Below are 24,805 nucleotides of genomic sequence, written 5' to 3'. Positions count from 1 at the left end.
GTTTGAAATGCTGCAGTGAAACAAAGAAGAAAAGGAATATTAGAACGCTGGATCACCAGGAGCGGGGCAGGCAGACGGGGGGGGGGGGGGAGGGGGGGCTTCTTTAGAGATAGCCACACTGTCTTCCATTGCTCAGGACAGGCTGAGGAGAGCCAGGTTAAGTTCCTGATAGCAGATCAAATTAAATGCGGAGTCCCTTATCTTTTTGGCGTGGATGCTGGCCCTCCATGAACATTTATCATCAATCATTTACTATGTGCCAGACACTGTTAGGGGATGGGGATACAAAGGCAAAAAAAGAAACTGAAGTTGCCCATGCCTTTAAATCTAGCAGGAAGCATTTATTAAACACTTATTGTATACCCAGCACTGTGCTGGGGCAGCTTGGGGATAAAAATAAAGGAATTTCCATTCTATCATGGGAGACGCCATCATCAGGAGGTCAGGTTAGGTTACCTGAAACATTCTAGATTTGATTTGTGGATCATTGAAAAGGTTCCACGTTTTCCAGTGTGCGCATTGTCTTTGACAATGAAGCAGATGAGAGACCCTTCCCCTCACTCCCCACCCCTCCCACCCAAGTTTCCTTAGTTGGTTGTTGGTTTCAGTCTTGTCTCCCCTACTCCTTTCCACTGTGCCCCTTTTCTCTTTACCTATCAAATTTATTGAGAAATAATCCAAAATGTGTTCACACTAAGGAATAAATGACTGGTAACAGTTGACATTATTTTCTCTAAGCATTAATGAGGTGAGTTAAGAGAGATGGGGACATATATGTACATATATATATACACATATGTATGTATTTTTTTTTCATTCTTAGGAATTAGGCTATGAACAAGTAGGAAAGGTTTATTTGGGGGGGGTTGGAGGGAAGAAGGTCTAAAATAATCCACCTGGGAGGTCATGTGTAAAAGGAGATTGACTTGGCTTCAAAAGTCTCTTGCAGTTCTGAGTCTCTGATCTGTGTGCTTTCTTTGTGTTTATCCTCTCCCTCCCCCATATAGTTTCACTAATGATGACTCTGATGACTTGTATATATTTGGATATAGACTTGAGATTTCATAGAATTGAGCTGTAGAGCAAACTATAGACCCTCGACACTTTAGAAAGCCCATATTTCTTCAGTGGATTCGTTGAGATGACGTCATAGTGGTCCCTCTTCTGTCACCTTCCCTTTTTTTCCTTTCTTTCAGGATTTCGGAAATGGGTTCATGTGTTGCAAATAGGACATTCTATCTAGCCACCCCCCAATGCCCAGCTGTTTGCCTTAGCGTGGGCTAAAAAAAATTTTTTTTTAAAATTTGAGTGTATATTTTCCAAAGAGGCCTGCTTTAAGAATAGGTCTATTCAGAGCCCTTGAATCTTAATTTATTTTTACTATGCATTTGGAATTTTTCTTGCTTAATTTGTTGTCCTTACACTAATCCATTTTCCCACTTTTTAAAGTTCCCCAGTGTTGTTTCTCTTGCTTATCTTAGGAAGATCTGTGTTCCCATTTATCAAAACAAATGGCAAACTGGGGACCATTTAAAGTAGTTTTTTAGTTAATAAAACCAATCTTCTTGTTCTGTTATGTTAAAAGTACATTATCTTTTTATTGCCATCTCTATATGGCTATGTCTGTTTTCCTTCTTAGCAATTTCAGGACTGCTCCACTTACTTGCTGTGTAGAGAATTACAAAACTATTAAGGGTGGGGCAGAACCAGCTGACTTACAGTACAAACCATTTCTCAAAATAACCACAACAGTCCAATGCTGATGTGTAATTTACGTCACAGCATGTTTTTATGAAATCGTTTGTGCTGTATTCATTTAGATTCCGGGTGGAATCTTGCTCTTTCTCTCTTTTAATCAAGCATTTTGCTTTTGTAAAAAAAAGAAATATTTTCCACTCCTTGTCTTGGCATGCCTCCAATTTAACAGCTTTGGTGAGAAAAAATAACTGATCTTTTTTTTTTTCCCTTTCTCTCTTAACAGTTTAACTGCAAGTGTATTTTCCCCTTTGATGTAGACTTGGGCACTAACTTGACTGCCTTGAGAAAGGTTTAGACATGTGGTAGGACACATTACCCAGAACTGTAACCAAGAATTGATAAAGTTGAACAAATTTGGAATTTTAAACAATTCCAACCAATTCAGGCTAGTTAGCTGTGTTGCTGTGGTGTATCTTCCTTTTACAAACGTCTTTCTGTATAATGTCTTGTAATTAGAACAGGAAATCATTGAGTAACTGTAAAATGAATAAGAGTACTTAGACTGAAAGGAAAATTACCTTCCGAGAAATTATATTCAGAATTTTTTTTTTCCCTGCCACACGTTACTGTTGGTAATGATGGTAACAGCTGTAGCTACTCTTATCTGCGTTCTTCTTCTGCTTTTTGTTTTCTGGATTCAGTCTTCATTTTCAGTAATATCAGAAATGAATGGACAGAAAATAGGAAACGCCTAATTATGACAAATATTCAGTGTCACAACCGGGCAGCAATTAAATGGAAACTTCAATATAATGATCAATTGCAGCAAAAGCTGGAGTGAAGCCAGGTATATAAAGTTGATGCCTCTTCTAGCTGGTTGCTAGGAGCACAGGAAAAAGTATAAAGCGTTGAGAAAGGAATGTCTAATGTAATAAACTAACAGAAGGCAACATAAATCATGGAGAGAGGAGTTCATATCGACACAATTTTACTTCAATTGGCCTGAAACTAGACATTAAGTTTTATAACACAAGCAAATTCAGGTTTGCTCTTTTAAAAACCACTCTCTGTTGTCTTTGAAGCAGTGGGGACGTTGTGTTTTGAGCATCGCTTTAATACATATTTGGAATCTTTTAAGTGAAAAATCCGTAAATGTTTGTTTCTATTGGCATCCAAATGCCTTCACCCTAATACGATTAAGAGAACTAAAGGGTCGGATTCTTGGCAGAGTTCTCAGTTGAGGTAATTAGGTGCAGGAAGGAACATGCATACTTTTTCCATCAAGCTCTATAAAATCCTGGCGTGAAGGGTTTTTTTTTTCAAGTGAAAAAAAAAGCTTACTGATGTTCGAGGTAGATTATGGTGGTTAGCTGTAACTATAATAGTCTAATGTTTCCGAAACAAGCAGCCTTCCTTTAATTCCCGCCCCCCCAACTCCCCAGCCCCAAGAATGAAAAAGAAAGTTGCATTTCTGAATCATTTTGGAAGGTATGGAAGCAGATTTCTCCTTAGGAAATCATGTTTTCAGCCACTCTGTGCATTTGGCCAGCTTTTGCTATTAAAAAAATAGCATTATGGATGTTTGGAAGTCAGTGCCCCATTAAGTTATTGTGTTTGCTATTTCATGCATCTCCTCTCGCACAAAGACAACTTGAGCTACACGCTATTCAGCTTGAATGCCTGCTCTTACCCTGTCCCCCCCACACACCCCCACCTCCCACTCCCCCAGCCCAGCGATGTGAATTAAGCAGTGGTATACAGTTACTGTTTGAAAAGCATGGGTGGAGTCTACCAATGTAATTACAGTTTCTCTATGGAATTCTGTTTTGAACTTTGAAAATATATAAATAAATGAAAAATTGACATTGAGAGAGGTTAACAAAACTTGTAATTATGATATAAGCCCCTGGATTAGAGTAATTTTGGTTGAGCATCTACAAGCAATGTACTTTAGGTATTAACTTTTAATAGGTAAAATTCTTTTTATTGAAGTTAAAATAAGGTTTAGCAATTTTGTATCTCTTATTCACAAGCTAGTAATTCTTTTTAAAAATAGGCATATACTGATTGGGGCGGGGGAGAGTGGATATGGGGGAAAACAGATTGTTACTAGGGAGTGAATGGTTACCTTACTAGAAACTCATAATTATATTAATTGAAAATTTTCACCAGTGCCAGCAGCTCCTCACTGATCATTTTCTATCAGCTAAAAAGTAGAGTAATACACACACCCCAACTCAGGGCAGCCTACTGGAGTTGGGAGAAGAAAACTTCTTTTTCTCAGGGCTGTATTTTGTTAGAGTAATGCTTTGATTTCTTTTCATATGTGGGTGTGGTTGAAAGAAAATCTTTGTTCCAGGAACACTTTGTTTGTCTTTCACTAAACAAATGTGCAATTTATCCATTCTTTATTCATTCTTAGATTTATCTGTTGGCCCTATTATGAATTGGAAAGGGGAAAAATGCACGGCAGAGCGTTTGTTGGCAGGCCTTTTTGCATGGCTAACTTTGCATTGACGTGTTTATTTTGTACGCTTATAGATACACATACACACACATATATGATGAGCCACACAACTAAGAAAAAGCTATTTGGAAAACAAGTAACTTGGAGTTTATATTATAAAAAAAATGTCTCTCAAGGTTGACCTGGCTTCCTTTTTTCCCCACATGCCCAGTCAAGGTGCTGTATCAGGCATTAGGTTTTACAGACTCTTAGTACTGAGTCACAAGGAAGTTAGTTCAGTACAAAGGTAAAATCAGGGAGGCAGAGAATTTTTTGAATTGAAAGAGAGCTTTGAAATCATCCATTGTACCTCCCCCTGTCTACTGTTCCAACCTGACCCCAAAATACATTTTACATATAAATTGATAGATTCCTTAATATCAAGATGACTACTCATGGTCTTAAGTAGATTTTTTTCCACAGAGAGGCCACCAAGCAGTAGCCCTCAGTAAAGGGATGCTGTACTTCTGAGCCCCTGTTTGGCAGCTGTTTCTTCATCTGTCCCCTACCCAGAGGGCAAACTCTTCAACTTTCTGGAGAGCCAGGGAGGTTTGGCATTTTGGTATGGTGGTTTCAGAAGTGCATGGGAACCCCCTTTGGGGAAGGACTCGTTAGCAAGAAGGCTTGTCAGGCTTGAACTTTGCTTTATCCATACAGTGCCAACACTCTGACCAGTTCTCTCAATTCAGAAATCAGTCCAACAAAGTTGTTGATGAAATCTGGTCGGCAAAACAACCAGTTGATTTCATTCTCTTTTCATCTGTGAACCAGTTGTTTTGGCATCACATGACTTTGCTTAAAATGGAGAATAATTCAGATTGATGATTGTCATCCATTTATAGATTTACTGAGTCCCAGATCTGTCACTGGAAAGGGACCATTTGAATTGTTAGATTGAGACAGTATTTGTCAAGAGATATGGCTTGCTTCTCAACAGTCAGTAAGCATTTGTTAGGTGCTTTCTAGGTTCCAAGCACTATAATGTTACTGGCAATACAAAGATAAGCCTCTTCCCTCAGAGAGCTTACATGGAGAAGACACCATGTGAATAAGTAAGTACATACAAGATGTGTACAAATGGAGAATGAAATGGAAGAGATGGGATGTGATTGCAGAGGGAGAAGGGGAACAGGAAAGGCCTCATACAGAAGGTGGGATTTAAGCTGAGTCTTGAAGGGATCCAAGAGGAGAAGAGGGAGCCAAGCATCATAGACCTGGAGAGATAGGCAGATGGGAAGCAGTGAGGAACTATAAGTGGGCCACTGTAGATGGATCTCAGAGTATATAGAAAGGAGGATGGTATAAGAAGGCTGGAAAAGTTAAGAATAGGTTAGGTTCTGAAAAACTTAAATGCCAAATAGAGGAGATATATATATATATATATATATATATATATATATATATATATATATATATATATATATGTATATATATATATATATATATACATATATATATATATATATGTAAATATTTATATAGAGAGAGGTAATGGGGAACCATTACAAAAACACATGGGAAATTCTGGTCCACAGCTGGTTGTTCTCCACAGCTTTCCACAAAATGAGTTGTTCTTAGCCTAACTAATCAGGAACCACTGTCCTCTGCTCATGAACATTCATTAACATCTGTGCTACCTCGTTTTGGCAGAAGCTTGTGATCTAAGAGTGGTGATGGTAAGAAGACATAGAGACAACTGAATAAGCAAGCAGAAACTTTCTTACAAGTAGGGCTGTCCCAAAATAAAATTGTCTTGGTGCCCGAGACAGGGGGGCTCCCCTTTGGTGGAGACACTGGACACCCCCTAGTTCAATGTGTGGTAGAGAGGATGCCATTGGACACAGGTTGCCCTAGGTGATCTCTGAGGCCCCTTTCAATGCTGAGACTGTGTGATTTCGTGATTGAAGAAGTAAATGAAAACATTTCATAAATGTGTGAAGCGTTACATAAGCAGCTCTTCTGGATTGTTGGAGAATAGAGAATGAGTTGCTGTTTGTTTTAGTGAAAAGGGCATTGACTGGCTTTCACTTGATCAAGAAAGACTTTGTAGAAGAGGTGAGATTTCAGAAACTGCTTAAACGAAGGTTTCCCTCCTTCAATACAACTATATCGAGCATTTGTCAAGAATTTACCATATCCAAGGCACTCTGCTAGGCATGGGGGCTACAAAGATATAAAATGACCTAATCCCTAACCCCAAGGGCTGATGTATCAGTGAAGGGGTGAGATATGTGCACAAATAACGTTGAGAGGGCCCAGATTTTAATCTTGCTCCAGCCAATGGGTGACTGGCCAAAGCCCTCAGTGTCTCTGGGTCCCAGTGTCCTTATCTGTAAAATGGTGAGTGGGAAGAATTAGAGATTATCTTCAGTTACCTTTCCCACTCTCAACCTTACTATGATTAACACCCTAGATTAGAATGAGAAAATGTTATGGAATAGGTCAAAAAAGGTATATGCAAGAGGCCTATTGAGCCCAAAAGAGAAGGAGAATGGGGCGGGGGGGGACTTCAGGTATTTTGTGGGAGAGCCCAGTGTCAAGGGAAAGGATCATTGAGTATAGGAGGAGTAAGGTCTAGGGAATGAGAATGGGCAAGAAAGTGACATAGTCCGAAGGAGTCACATGAATTTCTCCATTAAGGAATGACACCAAAGGCTTCTTTTTCTCTTGTTAAGTCAATAAGTGTTACTGCCTTTATCTTACAGCTTTCTTCCTCATCTGTAAAATGAGAGGATTGGAATCAATTGCTTCTAAGGTCCCTTCTCCCTCAATATCTATAATCCTATGATCTAGAGAAACTGAGGCAATCACCATACGTCTTGCTCCATGCCAATGAACACTATTGCTTGGAACCTCATTAAGGATTTTGGAGTTTCCTGGCTTCCAGGCAGATCATCAGACCACAGCCCCATTCTCATTTGAAATTTCTTCTTCCATGGAGGATGGCACTTAGATACTCTTGAGTTTTGACAAAGACTAGTGGATGTTAACACTTAATATTTAGTAAGTGCTTTAACTTTATAGGAAGTACTTACTTTAACCAAAAGCATGAAACTATTTTTGGGTCTGCTTTAAAAATCTCAAATTAGCATGTCTTGGGAGACACATTCTATCGTCTTTAAAAATGGCTTCTAATTTTGGAACTTTCCTTCAATGTAAACATATTTCCTTTTAATTAAGTGTGCCAGCCAAAGAAGTGGTTACCCACAAACTAAGCAGGAGGCTAAGAAATGTAAACTGTAAAAAGATGTCATCTTGCAAGCCGTGAAACATCTCCATTCGAGGAGAAACAAGCAGCGCGAGGAACTCAATGAACATAAATAGAAATGCATCTGGGTATTAGCCTCCTATCTGAAAAGGTCACATCCGCACCTTCTCTTGGTACTGATGATGTTCTATCATTATATATCCTTCCTAAGACATTTCCCACTGGTTACCAGATGGCCACAATAGTCTTGGTATCCTTAACAACTGTCTTGTACAGATCCCTACAGCATGGTAAGGCCTTCAAATAGTGAGCGTTTTCCCCTTGGATAAATAAGTGACATATTTGGGAATTGGTTACAATTGTCCCTGTGGTAGGTTTGTTGAGTGCAGTAGCAAACTGGGCTCTGGGATGCTAAATCTAGCTTGGCGTTGCATAGACTTGGAGTCACAGAAAGGATGGATTGTTTGTCATTTATTGAGCTTTGGATGATGGAGGGACCTATCCATGAAGAGCTCCATTTGGTGAATGGGTGCTAAACATAGCAAGATGTAAAGACCCATCAAGAACATCAAGAACAGGCTTCATTAAAGTTGCTGAAGCATTTCATCAGACTTAAGTTGGTTCTGATTGCGTCCTTTAACAAGGACTCTTGGGATGTACTTCTCGACAGGGTTCCCTTCGATTTGCCAAGTTGCCAGATGGATTTTGAAGGTTTGGGGAACATTGGAATAGGAGAAGGAAAAGCATGACTAGCTGGGGGTGACTGGCATGGAAGAGACTCAGGAGACAGGGGATTGTCGTGATGATGATATTTAGATCCATAGAAATCAGAGAAATATCCTACTTTCTCTCCCAAACAAAGCATACTGTGTGAAGTCCATATGTCTGATGGATCAGTGGAGGGAGGGAAGAGGCATGAGCTATGGCTCTGATGAATGAGAATTGACATGAGATGTCTTATTTCTATATATCATACCACATAGAAAACAAAATCTAGAGATTGAAATTATGATGTGTGGTCATGTGCTGATTGTTGTATGCATTGCCTTCTTCATAATTGAGGTGTTTTCTTGTTTTTCTAGGTGAGGACGATGAAGATTCTAACGTGATTGTTCTCAGCTATCCCCAGTACTGTCGCTACCGCTCCATGCTGAAGCGTATTCAAGACAAGCCATCGTCAGTGCTAACAGACCAGTTTGTGTTAGCCCTGGGTGGCATTGCTGTGGTCAGTAAGAATCCTCAAATCCTTTACTGTCGGGACACTTTTGACCACCCAACTCTTATAGAAAATGAGAGTATATGTGATGAGTTTGGTAAGTCTCTTTCTTTTTTGTTTCTCATGTGAAACTTTTCTTTCTTTCTACTTGTTTTCAGCTCCTAAAAGAGCAGTAATGGTGAGCAGTGCTCCCTCTCACATGTCTGATGTTTCTATCCAATTACTGTGGCAAATGATGGTTGATTCTTAACCATGTTCAGGTCTCTCTCATAACCTCTGTTTACCATAGGGAAAGGGGTTATTATTTCAAGTCTACAGACAAGTTGTTCAGCACATACAGCATGAAGCTGCTTGTTAGACCTTGAAATTGGACTTTGGGAAAGAACCAAAAGGCATAAAGCTTCCTATCACAGTGAACTTGAGTTGCTTGGCTATTGTTTTTACTTAATGGTGGCTCACTTCTCATTGTGATGCAACACTAGATACAGGCTCTGTTGTGGACCCACAGGCATCTTGGATTTGTCTTTGTGCTGTGTTGATTTTTCCTTGACAAGTCACTCAGCAAACATAAGTCAGTGTGTGTATTTCGTCGTCATTATTCTGATGGAATTAGATGTCGACCACTGACATTTCAGAGCACCATTTTGGAAATCTCTTTGCTGTACTTTGGATCTTAGATCTCAAGCCAGAAGGAATCTTAGAAGCCACTGAATCCAATCACCTTTCCCCATTTAATAGCTGAGGCCTGGTGGTGGATAAACAATTTGGCCAAGGCGACAATGGGGTAATAAGTCCAAAGGTAGAATTTTGAACTCAAATTCTTTGACTAAAAGTTTCCACTGCCTTTCAAGTATAGATTATGAAGTGCTACGCACACACACACACACACAGACACACACACACACACACACACACACACACACACACACACACACCTGCGTCATTCAGGCCCTAAACATTGTAGAGTTCTAAATTGTTGCTTACTGCCATGCTATGCCACAATAATTGTTCTTGTAATGCCCATGGAGAGACTTCATTGAGATTCCCCCCACCCCAATTTCCCTGCCGCGGGGGAGTATTGGCATGGGGTACAAGTTGAGGGGAGAAAGGGATGGGCCATAGTTAGGACAGCGTTCAATGGACCCCAAAGCCTATGAAAGACCTGAAACTGTTGGTCGATGTTATTTCAGCTATGGAATCTATAGATCCATCAAATCTCTAATAGTTCTTGAAAGGAATGTACTGATTAGAAAAAAGAAAGAAGATTTTTATCACCTCTCCCCCCCTCCCCCAGTATATAAAGCAAAGATATGTGAATATTTTAGTATAAATACATGTGGCCATAATAATTAGGGTGGTAGATGTTCCTGAAATGTCTTTGAAATAAAATTTTCATTCAGTTATATAAAAACATTTGTGTGTATGTATCCCCTTTTTCAGTCTTACCCTAAGCTTCCCTTCTTTGGCCCCTCAAACCACCGTCTCCACCCCCACCCCCCAGCCACTCTGCTGAGGCCTCTAATTTACTGACACAAAATAAAACCGAAAGAATTCCTTCCCCCTTGTTTGAGAGCATTCGAAATGAGAATTTCACAATGTAATGCAATGAAAAAAAGGTTTTAACCTTTGGGGCTAATTTAAGAGTTATTAGTCATTGAGTTTCAAAGCTCTTACCATTAAGATTCTTCTGTAATTTGAGAATTTAACAATTCAACAGTGATCAAGATGGCTGTTGGAGTTACTAAATCCATTTTAAATATTCCTTCCAAACCTTTGCATCTGACTTTTTGAAGTCATGATTTCCTGAATCTCCTGGTGACATTGCTTATTTTAATGCTCTTTGTCTTCCCGGACCTCTTAAAGTAGAAGCTGAATTTTGCAATGTTAACTTTCTTTATTGAAGGTACCTTTAAAGAACTTCTAGGATATCTGGCCATAATAATTAGAGTGGTAGGTGTTTCTGGAATGGAATGCCTTTGAAATTTTCCCATAGTGTGCTATGAGGTGAACTAGCAAAATCAGGGAATTTCTTAATTTTGAAACTTTGATATTACCTGTCTTCCTCCCCCTGTGGAATGCACGTTAAGTTTCCAAAGAGTGTACTTTTAAATCATCTGGTCTTGCCAGGGAGCCATGGGCTGAAGGAGTTTGTTAAAATGTATGGCTAGGATTTCTCCCCACAACTAGCAGTTGGTAGAAGGACATAAATTTAATTAGTGACTAGCATTAAACAAATGTTACTAATATTAAACACTGCCAGATGACTGAAACACTTCTGTTTGATTACCCAAAGTGCCAGGGGGTTCACAGATGAATTTGTTGCACAGTATATATATTCTGTACCACACGTCTGGTTGCTTCAGTAATTGGTCAGATGTAATTTAGGTAACAGTTTTCCTGTGCTGTGAAAATCAAATTTTATTAGCCATATCACCAGGTGGATGAATAGGATACCTGATGGCAAAAAGTATATGGCACTTAGTAGCTGCACCTTTGACACGTGAAAAGTGTGAGTGCTTGTAGAATACCTCTCAGTTGCCCATTGTAAGGACAATGTCTGTTTTCCCAGTTCTAACAAATGTTTATTTAATCAGCCAATATTTCCTGAGCTCTTGCTATGGACTGAGCACTGTGTTAGGTGCTATGGGGGAGAGTAGAGTTCCTTGTGCTGAGGAGTCCTTAGTCTGGCTGGAAAGAAAAGAACTCTCTCTGTTTGTCATTGTCTGTCTCTGTCTGTGTTCTGTGTCTCACTCTCTGTCTCTGTCTCTGACTGTCGCATTCTCTCTCTCTTCCCTACGCGCGCGCACACACACACACACACACACACACACACACACACTTGCCCAAAGGCTAATTGACAATGTGCATACAGAGAAGTATATAATTAAGCATCAAGTGAGCAATAGAGACAAAAGGTATCAGAGGGGTTGAGAGGAAGGAGAAATAGAGTTAGGGTATAAGGCAGAAGGTTCACAGAAGGATTCGTGGTAGAGTATGAATTGGTCATGAAAGATGAACAAGAAAGAGTATAGAAGATGATTGGGGGGAAGATACATATACATGTGTGTTTATATTATATTCCATGTTATAAGTATATTTATGTGACATATGTTTTTGAATATAGTTTCTATTTGAATAATAAATTATATATTATGTATATGTAGATAGATATTTTTTAAAAAACCAGGTCTCCCTATTTCACCTGGACTGGAAGGGCCAGGGCTACTCACAAACCCCATTCCACTAATATAGATTGACATGGATGTTTGATCCTGCTCCATTTCTGACCTGGACCAGTTCTCTCCTCCTAGCGGTCCACTCCATCTGGGGCCCCACTATATAGATTGATGGACTTAGGACAGATACATGACCACTCAGAATTCCCAAGATCCAGGGAACCCCCCAGCCTCAGTAGTTAAGATTACCTTGTTGACATTTATAACACACCCAGCTATATTTACATAAGGTATAAAATTGTTTTGTATTTTATCTATTGAATTAAAATGTATAATGTTGCATATGATACATAATACTATGTAATATGTGGCATATAAATATGTATTTTCTTACATTCCTTAAAATAACTTAGGCATAACTTGGCACGTAACATCTTACAGAGCTTTGTGCTCTGCCAGTTGCTTTCACATACTTTATCTCATTTTAAAAAGAACAATGGGGAGGAATTAGGAGTGTTGTGCTCATTTTAGAAATAAGGACCTTGAAGCTCAAAAAGTTCCCATGGCAGGCTAGTTCCTGATAAAGTCAGGTCTAGAACCCAACTCTTCCCACTTCTGTCCCAGTGTTCGCAAAGTCCTCATAGATGAAGAGTTGGAAAGGCTGTTGGCCATTGTCAAGTTCAGCCCTAGCATTTCAGGGAGCTGAAGCTGCTTGGTGGTTACTTGGCTGGCCCAAGGTCATGAAGGTAATGGAATGAGGTAGTTTGAAATAATTGCCTCTAATGGGTGTTGATCCCAGGTCCTCTGGCTACAAATCCAAAATTCCTCCCATTATTTCTACTAACTCATCATGGCTGCCTTTGCCAGTGTTTTGAGTGGTGTATTTTGTTTTTTCACCTTTTTCAGAAAGATACTACTACCCATCATCCCTAGGATATGTAGTTGGGTTTGTATCTATGAATAGTGACAAATTACCTGCTCTTACCTGGTTCCTCTCCTTAACAGTGGGGATTGATTTATGAATTGGAGAAGCATGGCAAAAAGTACAGTCTGTGGTCTCTGGACAAGATTTTCTTTCTCTTCCCAAACCTAACTGCCCTAGATGATGTTCAAGCCTTATTGGCCCCATGCCCTTTATTTATTCCAGGAACCAGGATCTCATGGGTAGATGCAACATATCTGTCAGAGGGTACCCCCTTTTTCGAGTGTTTCACTGAATGAAGGCATTTCATAGGATAGTAAATGTGACTCATTTAGATCTGTGGCTATGAGTTGCAAAACTCCATGGAGTTTTCTGAAACTAATGAAAAGTTTGATTAGAAACTTTTAATGGAAAAAGAGGATCAATGAAATGCTATGGTTTAGTCTGACATCAGAGGAGCATTATTGAGATTTTTATTTACATTGAGATATTCCAATTCGAGTAAATATAGCTTGGTTTTAATTAACTGTCCTTCTTCCTTTGGAAAGGTTATTTTAGGCTTGAAGGGTTTTGATAGCAGACCATCTGCTTTCTTGACTCCATTTTATTCAAGTTCATTCCTTGGTTACAGCTTTGTATAGATTCTAGGACTGGGGTCTAAAGCCTAAACTGGGGAGTGTTAATAAAAGATGACTGAAAAGACTCAACATCTGGATACTGATTGTATTCCTTGGTCCTCTCTAATACTTTACCCTTAAAAGTCGTGTTCCTTTCTTAGCATGGAGAGTTGGCTTATCTTAAAACCAAGGAAATAGGCCACCCCTGCTAAAAAAAAAAAAGAGAGAGAGAGTGGTTATGATGAAATTGTGATTTAGGAAACGAGATTGTACAGTCACCAGCAAAAGTGAAAACTGAAGGCAAGAGTTCTTAACCTGGAGGGTTGGGAACTTTTAAATTGATAATTAAGTTTCAATATAATTGGTTTCCTTTGCAAATTTTATGTATGTTATTTTATTCATTTATAAACATCCAAAAAAAGGGTTAAGTCTATAGGCTTCACCGGAGATGGCCAAAAGAACCTATGGCTAAAACAAGAGCAAAACAAACAAAAAAGGTTAAGATCCCCTCCCTTAAGGTAATATTTTTACAAAAATTAGAACCCAGTTGAAAGTCCTTACCTCTACCATCCTAGTAGAATCTCAGGGAATTGGACAACACCCCCCACACACACCACACACACACACACACACACACAAACACGCACACACACACACACACACCACACTCCCATCCCCTCCAGGTGCTCAGCCGTTGATTTTGCCGTTATGAAATATATCCTGTCATTTATATTGTGTTTGGTGCATGTTATGGCAGTGGGAAATGCTCCCCCAAACCTTTTATCTCTTTTTATTCTAGTAAAACAATAAAATGTACAACATCTTGTAATGCAGAGGGTTACGTTAATTTCATGTAGATTGATTTCACTTGTGTAAAGTGATGACAGTTCAATCTAAACAAAGGAGGGGGGAGGGTGGTTTCCAGTAGAAAAAATGGCTTGCTCTAAGGTACTGGCTTCTGAAAGTGAGGTCTAACAGAGACCCCAACTTGAATAAATGCTACCAAGACCATTTCTTAATGATGCCTGGAAAGGGGACAAAATGTAATTAGTTTTGGACTCCTTGGTCTTTCTAAATTGAAAAGATGCATAGGAAGTTGTATCCTAAAAGTAATGGTGGTGGTAGTAGTAGTAGTAGTAGTAGTAGTAGTAGTAGTAGTAGTAACATTTATGTAGCACTTTAACATTTGCAAGGTATTTTATATATATTATTTGAACCTCACAATTCTTCTGTAAGGTAGATGCGATGATCATCCACATTTTTCAGAAGAGGAACCTGAGGCTGAGATACACATCAGGGATACACATCCAGTAAGTGTGTAAGGCAAGGTTCAAACTTGCGTTTTCCTAACTCCAGGTCCAGTCTTTGTCTACTAGACCACTTGGGAGGTCAGAGTTACATATGTAGTCATTTCTGACCAAGACTAGGAGTAAGCCAAAGGAAAGACTGTTCACCTTAAAGAAGTTGGAGCTTTACAGAAAGTAACCTGTTCTTGAATTCATTAATCCGTGTGTCTACATTGTAAGCGCTGATCTTCAGGTGAAGGTCATAGGAATTTCAGGATTTATTTGTACATGCACATAGATGTACACGCTCACATTTGCATACTGATACCACTCTGAGGCCCAAAGCACCATAAGATAGGTTCTACAAAGGCAATTATCAGCAGCCACTAGATAGAAGAACTCATGTAGCTCAAGAACTTTGAACTCTTCCACTTATTAACAAAGTATTAATTGGGGGAAGGGGCATAATTTCTCTGACTTTTTGTAATCTACTTGAAAGATGCTTGTTTGATCCTTCTCCTTTTTCACTTAACTATTGGGAGAAAATATATACTGAGACAAAAAAGGAAGGAAGAAAACTTTGAATTTTTATGAAAAGAAACAATGGAGGTGGGGGGCCAGCTACCCCTAGCTTCTTCTACTCCAGATTTTACCCATTTTTGCTAGAAGTGGAGGGAAAGGTGGATGTTTTGTTAAAGACATTGAGAATTTATAAACAATTCTGCTTTTTGGTCTCTGCATACTCTCCTGATATCTGTAGATTTCTTTGATCACAAACTCCAGGCTCCTGTTCACAAGAATGCTGCCATTCAAAGTACACGCATGTCAGTTGGTATCTTGCTAATCTTGCAGATGATAAAAACCTTCAAAATTATCTTTAATTTAAGATAAGCAGTAAAGAAATTCTTCTTGCGTGTTATAGACTGGTTATGAAAAAGAACCACGTCAGGACATAGGACTGTTTTTTCTTTGCAGTCCTAGAAATGCATACGTTTGTGGACACAGCATCATCACAAGCTCCTGTGACTGTGTGTGTCTTACTCCATGCTATCTTTTGGATATGCTGTCCAAAGAGAGGAGTGAAGAAAGTAGGGGAGCCGTTGATTTTCACCAGGCAGTTTGGCGAACTAAGTATTTGAGAAACAGGGTCTGTAAAAGGCAGTCAGGTGCCTTCTCTCTTGTATGTAATTGGTGATTTATTGCCTTGACTGTAAGAACGTGCTTAGGCCAAGAAAACCAGAAAATGACCCTATTTTGGCAGAGATGATACCAGGACAAAGAGTTATAACAGGTAAAAACATATCACTTTTAGTAAAGGCTAATGGAGAGAATATTCGTGTTGCTGTTATGAATTATTCCAGCCCATACATAGACATAGCATGGAGGGAAGTTGGATGAGTGGATTTTTTTCCCTGTATTTTTTTTAAAACAAAAGAACATTTTTAAAATTGTTTCAGACTACTTTTTAATAGTAAAGTGGACTCAGTGGCTTATTAAAAAGCTATCTGGACTCTTGGGTACAATAAACTCTTGTTCACCCCAGAAGAAGGGATTTGTGCCTATATTGGCTAATCTTTCACCAAACATTTCATCTAGAAAAGTAGAAAAGTTATATCCCATTACATTAGGAAGATCAACATAGTTTTCTGTTGAGTGAAATGGATATTTTTGTCAATAAAAAAAACACTCAAGAAGAAACTGATTCTTTGAAAAATTATCTTGCAAAATTATTAAGGCTGGGGGAGGTCACCTGATAGAGAAAGACTATTCAGTCTTCTTTTTGATAAGAAAGCCCTTTGATAAACAGAAATACTCACCCTCATACTAACATTCATCTTTAACCTTTCCCTAAGGTTGCGTTTTGTAACCTGGGCTATAGAGAGGAAAGTTTGTCTATAAGTTCCTAGTCAGAAATCAGCCCCCATTGGTGGTAGCTGCAGCCTCTTTGTCCCACTGAGGAGCAACTCTAGTAGTAGTAGTAGTAGTAGTAGTAGTAGTAGTAGTAGTAGTAGTAGTAGTAGTAGTAGTAGTAACAATATTTATGTAGCACTTTAAGGTTTGCAACGTGTTGGACATATATTGTCTGAACCTCACAATTCCCCTGTAAGGTGGGTGGTATTATCATCATTGTTTTTCAGACAAGGAACCTGAGGCTGAGATAATTAAAGGCTTGCTCAGGGATACACATCCAGTAAGTGTGCAAGGCAAGGTTCACAAACTTGTGTTTTCCTGACTGGATCCAGTTACAGGGATTCATAGCATTTCCACTGGGTATTTAGTATCATCTGATGGATGCAGAAATAAAATTGTAACATCATAGATGTAGGGTTAGGAAGGATATTAGAAAGTACAGTATCTCTGAGAGTTGGTGCTTAAAAGGAATTTAGAGATTGTCTAATCCAAGCCTATATTTTACAAATGAGTAATACTGAGACCTGGAAAGAATGACTTACCCAGACTTACACAGAGTGAGAATAAGAAGCCATGAGAGCCCATGAGCCAAATATGGCTCCCTTTCCTCTTAATCACTATAGCCAAGTGGAAGATGCAACGATCACCTTCAAGGTCAGACCAATCTGTTGGGGAAGACAAGATTCACTTGTGGAAAATAATGAACTCACATATATGAATATATATTGCCTTGGTTTTAAGATTTGGGCCAGCAAAGCCAGAAAATGTCCCTATTTTGACTGAGATTTTAGAAGTCAGGGTGCCCAAGGAACTCAAGTGTGTGTGAAGTAATATATGTTGAAGTCAGCTGGGAATAATCAAGATGGTAGGGTGGAGAGAGAATGAGGTGGTCAGTGGTGAGAAATTACAAAAGAAATTATCGTAAGGATTCTCAGTCTCAAGACAGATGGGCTGTGATTGAGGACTAGCCACAAAGAAAGATGTGTAATGCTTTTTAAACTCCACATTTTAAATGTTGAAGATGCTTAGAACTCTGTGAAGGAAAACAGGAGGTAGCCAGATCTCCCATAGCCTTGGTGGGAGTTGGAGCTAGGTGGCTGATAAGGCTTTTGTTCTGTACCTTGGTACAATTTTCTGCTTAGAAGGCATTGGTGTGCCCAAATCAGCGTCTTTTTTTTTTAGATGAAAAAATTATAGGTCTAATTTCAAAAACTGAAATGTATGCAAGCTTTCCTGTTTCTGTCACATTTGTATTCCTGTAACATATAAATCATTTCCCTTTTTTAAATTAAATTTTGCTTGCCATGATTTGGTAATGGGTTTTCAAAGGAAGCCAAGTAGGCAGGTTCTTGGCATGAAAAAAGACTGTGTTGCTTATTCAGGAAATCTTACTGCTAGCTGGCATTGCCCTTGATCCCATCGGCTGGGCTTCCTGCTCACTGGGGTCATGGACACAAAATCCTCCTGTTGGGAACTCTTCAAGGTGTTCCAGTTCTGGTCTTCCAGCTTTCCTTGTGAGGAAAAGGATTAGAATAGGTACAATATCAGCAAAATCTATGTCACCAATAATAAAAAAAAAATTTACTACACTAAATGAAGTATCAAACATTTATCATATACCTATCAGTGCAAGGACGCAATGAGACGCAGTCAAAAGAAGAGTGGTCTGGAAGCTGTAGAATCAAACCATCTTGGTCCCAGCCCCCACTGGTTGCTTTTGCCACTTTCAACACTTAATGGCTATATGATTAAAGGGGAGGTGGAGGGATATGGAAAAATTGGTGGATTTGGAAACAGAAGAACTGATTGCTTCTGATTAGATCCTGGTCCTTTGACAGGGCTTGACATCTTGGGGTCACACTTTCCTCATCTGGAAAATGGGGGAGGATTAGTCTAAATCATTCAACTGCTGCCCAGTTGGTTCCTCATCTTTAAAATGGTGATGCTGATAAGTGCTCTACCTAATTCACAGTCCTGTAAGGAAAGCATTTTATGAATTTTAAATACATTGATACTTCAAAAGCATATTTCAAGGGTTTATTGAATGCAATAGACAGTGACAGGAGTGAGGTGACAGGAGTTTAGCAGAGGAAAGATCTCTGAGGACTAAGGTAGTTAAGAAAGACTTCATGGAGAAGACAGGTCTTTATCTGGACCTTAAAGAAAGAGAAGGAATCACATAAGGTTTAAGTGGAAGAAGGAAGAATGGGAACAAAGCAGTTGGTCAGTCAGTGAGTATTTATTCTGTACTTACTGTGTGCCTGGCACTAGAGGATCCAGAGAAAGATAAAGCAGTTCCTACCCTCAATGAGCTTATATTCTAAAGGGAAAGATAACATACGGATAAGATATGTACAGACTAGTTGAAGATAATCAGATCAGATGCATAATCAGAAGACAATGTATTAGCTGCTGGATGTACCAGGATAGATCTCCTAAAGAAAGTGACATTTGAGGTCATAGCAAGAATGCCTTCCAGCTTTATCCTGGACTGATGAATAACCACCTTAAAATTCTCTCCAGAACAAGGTTCCTTATGCCTCCAAAGGCTAACCTTTAGTCTGCATGAAGACCACAAGCTGCTAATATGGAGCAACCCATCTTCTCTAAGGGGTCAAGGAACTTTCATCAATCGGCAGATTGGGAGGCTAGGGGCTTTGAAAAAAATAGTAAGCTTTTGCCCCTTCTAAATTGTAATGGCTACCTTTTGGGGATACAGAAAGTAAATAGAGGCTGCCTGGGGTGGAAGGTGAGAGAGCAAAGTCTGCTGGGATTTCAATAAATTACAAAAATAACTCCTGGAAGTATGAATTAACCATCACAATCATCCCAGCTTTGGGGAAGAGCTCTGGAGGGCTTCAGAAGCCTTCTTCTCATCAGTTTCTTTTTTGGCTCCTTCATCTTCTTTCCGTCCCTAGAGTTTAGAACCCCTTTAGTACAGGCTTTATATTTTAGTCGCTTCCCTGCTGACTTAATTATTCTTTTATTAAATTTACTATCATTATTATAAACTCAGCGTTTATAGTAAACACCAATTAACCAGCAGTTGAACCAAGCATGGGGTAAATCTCCAACCAAACTCTCCCAAATGTCAGCCCTTATTTTATATATAGTGGAGAAAAATGTATTATGTACATTTATATACATTTTAGCAAAATAAAATCAAACTAGCATTGAAATAGACCATTGGCTTTGTGACCTCTTCCAATGCTTCCTGATGCCCAGTTACCTTTCCCTTTGTTTTATTGGGCTTTTCACCATGTAGCCAATTAATAAATATTTCCTTGAGATAAACTTTTGTTCTGTTCTAGTCAAGGAGTATATTGTTTTGGTTCCTATTGAGCTGACTCTATAGAAAAGCAAATGTCTCATTCAAGGGAGCCCTGTTTCTTTGTAATAAGAAATCTCTTAAGGTGATAAAGATGGTGAAGATATTTGATAGATCCATTCTTCATTCAGTCTAGAACTAGGTTCTTTCAAGCTCAGTAGGGGGGACGCTGTACAATTTGAACTGAATCTTCCTTGAACTTCTCTGTAGGCTTTGGGTTCCGTTTTGAAAAAAGTTCTTCAAATAGGGCTGTTAAAGACAGGGTGTTAAGCCATCCTTCACCTCCTAATCAACAATGGTTTTGGTGGATCAGAAATAGATCCAATTAAACTTCCAGGGTAGGTTGGTTTTTAGTCCATCAGATATTCGTGGGGTTTGGATTTAGTAACCTTGTACCTGATAAGGTCAAATCAATCAGTCAATCAAAATTTAAGTGATATTGATAAAGAACTCTTGATTATCCCCACCACGTTCCCCACAAAGGAAGCAGTTTGACATAGCAGAAGATGATCAGTTTTGGAGTGACTACTCATTGTTTGACCTTGAGCAAATATTTCAATTTTCTCTAAGATTCATATGAAATGAAGGGACTGGATTAGATTATCTCAAAGGTCCTTTCCCATACTAACATTCTATGGTCATATGAATTCTATAAACTCAAAGGATTTGGGGTGATCTCTTTACTTAACTGGGATTACTTTTGGTAAGAACAAGTGGTTTTCCATCCTAGGAATGACTTCTGGTTCTGGAAAGATCATGGCACCAAGTCCATCATGTATCCCCTTTCAGCCCCTGGAAAGGTACCACCAGGGCTTAGACCAGGTCAGATATTTTAACCAGTGGATCAAAAATGGCACAAGAAGCTGAACTTTCAAAGTAGAGCCTCTAAGGCATTGATCCTCACTCATTGGTAGATTTAGTGCTGTGTGTGCGTGGATGGCCAACAAATCTATTCAGTTACATGATTCTTAGCAAAAATTAAAGAGGGAAAATGTGATGGAAACAGAAGGTGCTTTCGGAGGCCTGCTTAGGACTCCTTCCAGAACACAGGCAGGCTGAGTATGGTAGTGAATGCCTAGAGTCCCTGCTCCTGGAGAGGCTGAGATTGGTTCTGAGCTGCAGGGAGTCAAAGACTGTCTGGTATCTGTGCTAAGTTTAGCACCTTCAGAGTAGAGGGCCTCTAGACTGCCCAAGGAGGAATGAACTGGCCTAAATCCAAGAGATGGAGAAAATTAAAACTTTTATGCCAGTCAGTATTGGGATTGGGCACTTCTAGCCTGAGCAAGATGGGAAAACTCCCACCCAAAAACAAACACAAAATCAAAAAAGACCATGGCTAGGAACAAATGTAGCTCCCCTGCCATGTCCATATTGGCATGAGGTCAACCTTCTATTCATTTTATGATCATAATAATCCCATACATTTATACTTCTATCCCTCTTTTGCCCAAACGCTTTTGTCAGATTATCTACTTCATATCACATCTCATGATACTTCTAGGCACCAAGATGAGCCAACCTAATGATTAATCCATTTGACAGATGAGGAAACTAAGACTGGGAGAAATCGAGTGACTTACCCAAGGTTACACAGTGAAGTGGCAAAGCTGTGACCTTCTGGTGCCTAAGTCACTGTTCTTTCCACTCAAGCAGCAGCCAAAGCAGAGTCAGTCACATAGGAGAAGTCTTTTTACTTGACTTTCCTAGTTCAGCTTGCCCATGCAGAGTTAAGAGCCTTAGCTGCTACTGACAAAGATCCTCCTAGCTCTGAAACCATGGAAAGTGTTAGAGCTCTAATTGGCATAATTTTGCCTTTTTCCGTAACTTTAAGAGTATATCTAGCATTTGTTTAGTTAGGATGATGAAGGCACCATCCTGGCTTTAGGTAGGAAAAAAAGTGATTATTGGAGACCTGCTTAATTTAATGATAATTTGAAAATGGAAAATTTGGCTCTGTCTTCACATATTAGGAAACATCGAGTGTTTGGTAATGTGTAGATGGTGCATCAGGATGATTGTCTGGTTCTTTGTTTGTTTTGTTTAGTTTTTGCCTAGATGTTTGGGTGCTTTATGATTGAGCCTATAAAAATTGATGTGCTATGATCAGTAGACATTAGTGTGTCTGCAGATTAGTTAACATAATCAATCATCATCTAAATAGATGATGAGGTTTTCCTCATGAACTCAAGTATTACTGGATGAACTGCATCAGTTCTGCTCCTAATGGGCCTGGAGCAAACCTTTGACCCTCTCTAGGTCTCAGTCTCCTCGTCTATAAAATGAAGAGATTGGATTAAAATGCCCTCCTAGGTCCTTTCCAGCCCTAATATACCTTGATTTTTAGGAATTTCAGAATCTAGGCTTAAAATAAAGGAATCTTTTAGTGTCAGAATGAAGTTTAAGCTACCTGGAACAACGTTCTCTGATTATTCTGATTAATTGAAGTTCATGTCAAATAATACGCCCAGCTTTGTGATATTTTTACATCTAGATCTACAAAGAATAATAAATAAAACAGTGTTTTTTTATTTTTTTGCATTTCAAAAGGAGTTGCCTGCCATGGATTTACTTTACATATTGAGTTCCCCTAGTACACTTAAAATGATTCAACTTACAAAATTCCAATTTTGTGCAGCTTTTCCAAAAACCTCTTTAACGTATATAGCTAGACACACTTGGGACATGACCTTGGATGGCTTGAGGCCAGTCCCCAACATGTCAGCCGGTACAGGCCACAATCCTTCATTAAGGCTCCGTTTTCAAGCTCAGACAACTGTGTTATTGAGTGAATTCACCATTTTCATGCATTCATCCATCCAACTCCCATAAACATTGGCACAGCTCTAGAGATGAGTAAGTCAGGCTCTACCCTCATAGAGCTTCTCATCTCACTTACAGAATGCTAGAATAAAATCTAGGACATAAAAGTATAATTGGAAAGGTGCTAAGGTGACTCCCCAGTGAGATAATTTCATCCTCCATTTAATACAGGTTGATACCTTCTCTGCACTTTATAGTCTTAGATTTGTCTAGACCTCTGAGAGGTTAAGTGGTAGCTAATATTGAGATGGGACTTACTAGGCACCATGCTAAGCAATTGACAGTTATCTCATCTGATCTTCTCAAATGAGGAAACTGAGGCAAAGATTAAATGACTTGGTCAAGGTCCCACAGCAGAACCTGAACTCTCTGAGCCCTGCCCTCCATTATATAGTCCTGCCTCTCTGTTGTATGATAGTGTTTTTCCATGAAAATTCAGTGAAAACCTCAAGCTCTTGCCAACAGTAGACATTTATTGCATGCCTACTATATGCAGGATAGCACACCAAGCCCTGGAATACAAAAGATGTCTGGCACCGTCCCCTGCTTTTGAAAGCTCACAATCTGGTTTGTGTAGCCCAAACCATGGGTTGAAGATGATTTGAATGTTTCACTTCTGAAATGGATTTCTTTTTTAGGTGGTCAGACATTTTCTAAATACATCTTGGACTGAGAGAGCACTCCGTACCTCCCTCTGACACACACACACACACACACACACACACACACACACACACACACACACACACACACACACACGCACACGCACATCTTTTGCTTCTTGCCACTGTGAGTGTCTTTCCCAGACCTACTCTGACCAACCACCGCACAGATCTTTCCGTGTGATGGGGCTCTGGGATTTTTGGCATCTCTTTTCCCAAAGACCATTAAGGAGTCCAAGGAATATTCTGGCATTGTTTTTTGATACTATTTCTAGCCTCCATTAGTATAAATATTTAGGGTGTCTCAATGTGGTGGGGTTTGCAGCTGAGAGATTTGTTATTGCTTTCATCTTGAGTCTGAAATATGTGAGCATTATACATGTTCTCAAAATGTGTTATGAGGCCACGAAAGGCTTTGTAGTAGCGTGGATTCTGGAACCTTCTCACATGCTGCTTATGGTTGTATCCTTACTAGTCTGAAAAATATGCAAATTATATACAAGGCGCCTGGTATAGAGACTTAGCTCAGTATTGCGACGGTAAGCTTCCTCAAAACAAAAACAGGACATTGCTTAAGGGGAAGTTATGATTAATATATAATAGTGTATGTGTGTGTGTGTGTGCGTGCGCGTGTGCATCGTACACAAACTTACATTTATACACTCACTTGAGTAGTACATTCTGTATTCATAAACCTAAATATAAGTCTTGGGGTTGACTTTTTTTTTCAGAAATGGAAATATTTGGAATTCTGAGTCAGATCTTTTTTATAATTTGACTAATCCAACTGCAGAGTCAGTTATTAATGACCCCCAGATGTTGTTTATAGTGACTGAATTATTTCAGTTGGGAAATAATATTTTCTTTTTTTATGCAAGTATATTTCCTAATAGTCTTTGTAGCATCGGAATAAAAGTTTGATATTAGAACCATTTGCGTGCCCAGTGTAATCACTTCTGTTAAGTGAATTCTTCATTCTTCACATTTTTGGCTCTAATTGCTTCTTTTCCCATACGTCTAAAAATAAATATTTGCAAGTTTTGCATTCTGTCACTCATTGTAATACATAAAATATTTGTACACGGAGCAAAATTCACTGATAATGTTCACAACAGGCTATTTAGAGAAGGCAAGTTGTGTGTGGCAAACTGAGATAAAATACATTTGTATCAGTAAAAATGCCAAAGAAAGTCATTTATCTTATTTTGAAAGGGTATTTTAAAGGAGTGGCCAGATAGTTAACCCCTGGAGGTAGATTCGTTTTGTGTAAGAATTCTTGAATCTAAAAATAATCTTTTTGCTGTACAGAAAGTATTCAGATTCATTTTTGCAAGAGTCGAGTCAGTTTTTTACTGTCCAGGCACAAGGGGCACAAAATAGAGATTACCCAGGGGAAGGGGGCCCCCACATGCAGACTCTCTGGTCTCTAACTTCCTCTGGACCCCATCGCCACCC

The 24,805-nt window shown here is 39.1% G+C and overlaps 1 protein-coding gene across 4 annotated transcripts in view; it reads left to right on the top strand.

The window, feature by feature from the left end:
- Window positions 1-24,805, top strand: part of ARID5B (AT-rich interaction domain 5B) — a 203,639-nt gene that overhangs the window by 85,721 nt on the left and 93,113 nt on the right. For all 4 annotated transcript variants that reach the window (XM_072628859.1, XM_072628861.1, XM_072628860.1 and 1 more), the window contains one exon: window positions 8,495-8,725. In XM_072628859.1, the coding sequence (XP_072484960.1) occupies window positions 8,495-8,725 (231 nt within the window). The remainder of the gene's footprint in view (window positions 1-8,494; window positions 8,726-24,805) is intronic.

Source organism: Notamacropus eugenii, chromosome 1, assembly GCF_028372415.1.
Source record: "Notamacropus eugenii isolate mMacEug1 chromosome 1, mMacEug1.pri_v2, whole genome shotgun sequence".
NCBI classification, from domain to species: domain Eukaryota; kingdom Metazoa; phylum Chordata; class Mammalia; order Diprotodontia; family Macropodidae; genus Notamacropus; species Notamacropus eugenii.
The sequence above is the reverse complement of the archived record's forward strand: the minus strand, read 5'-3'. Positions and strand labels throughout refer to the sequence as shown.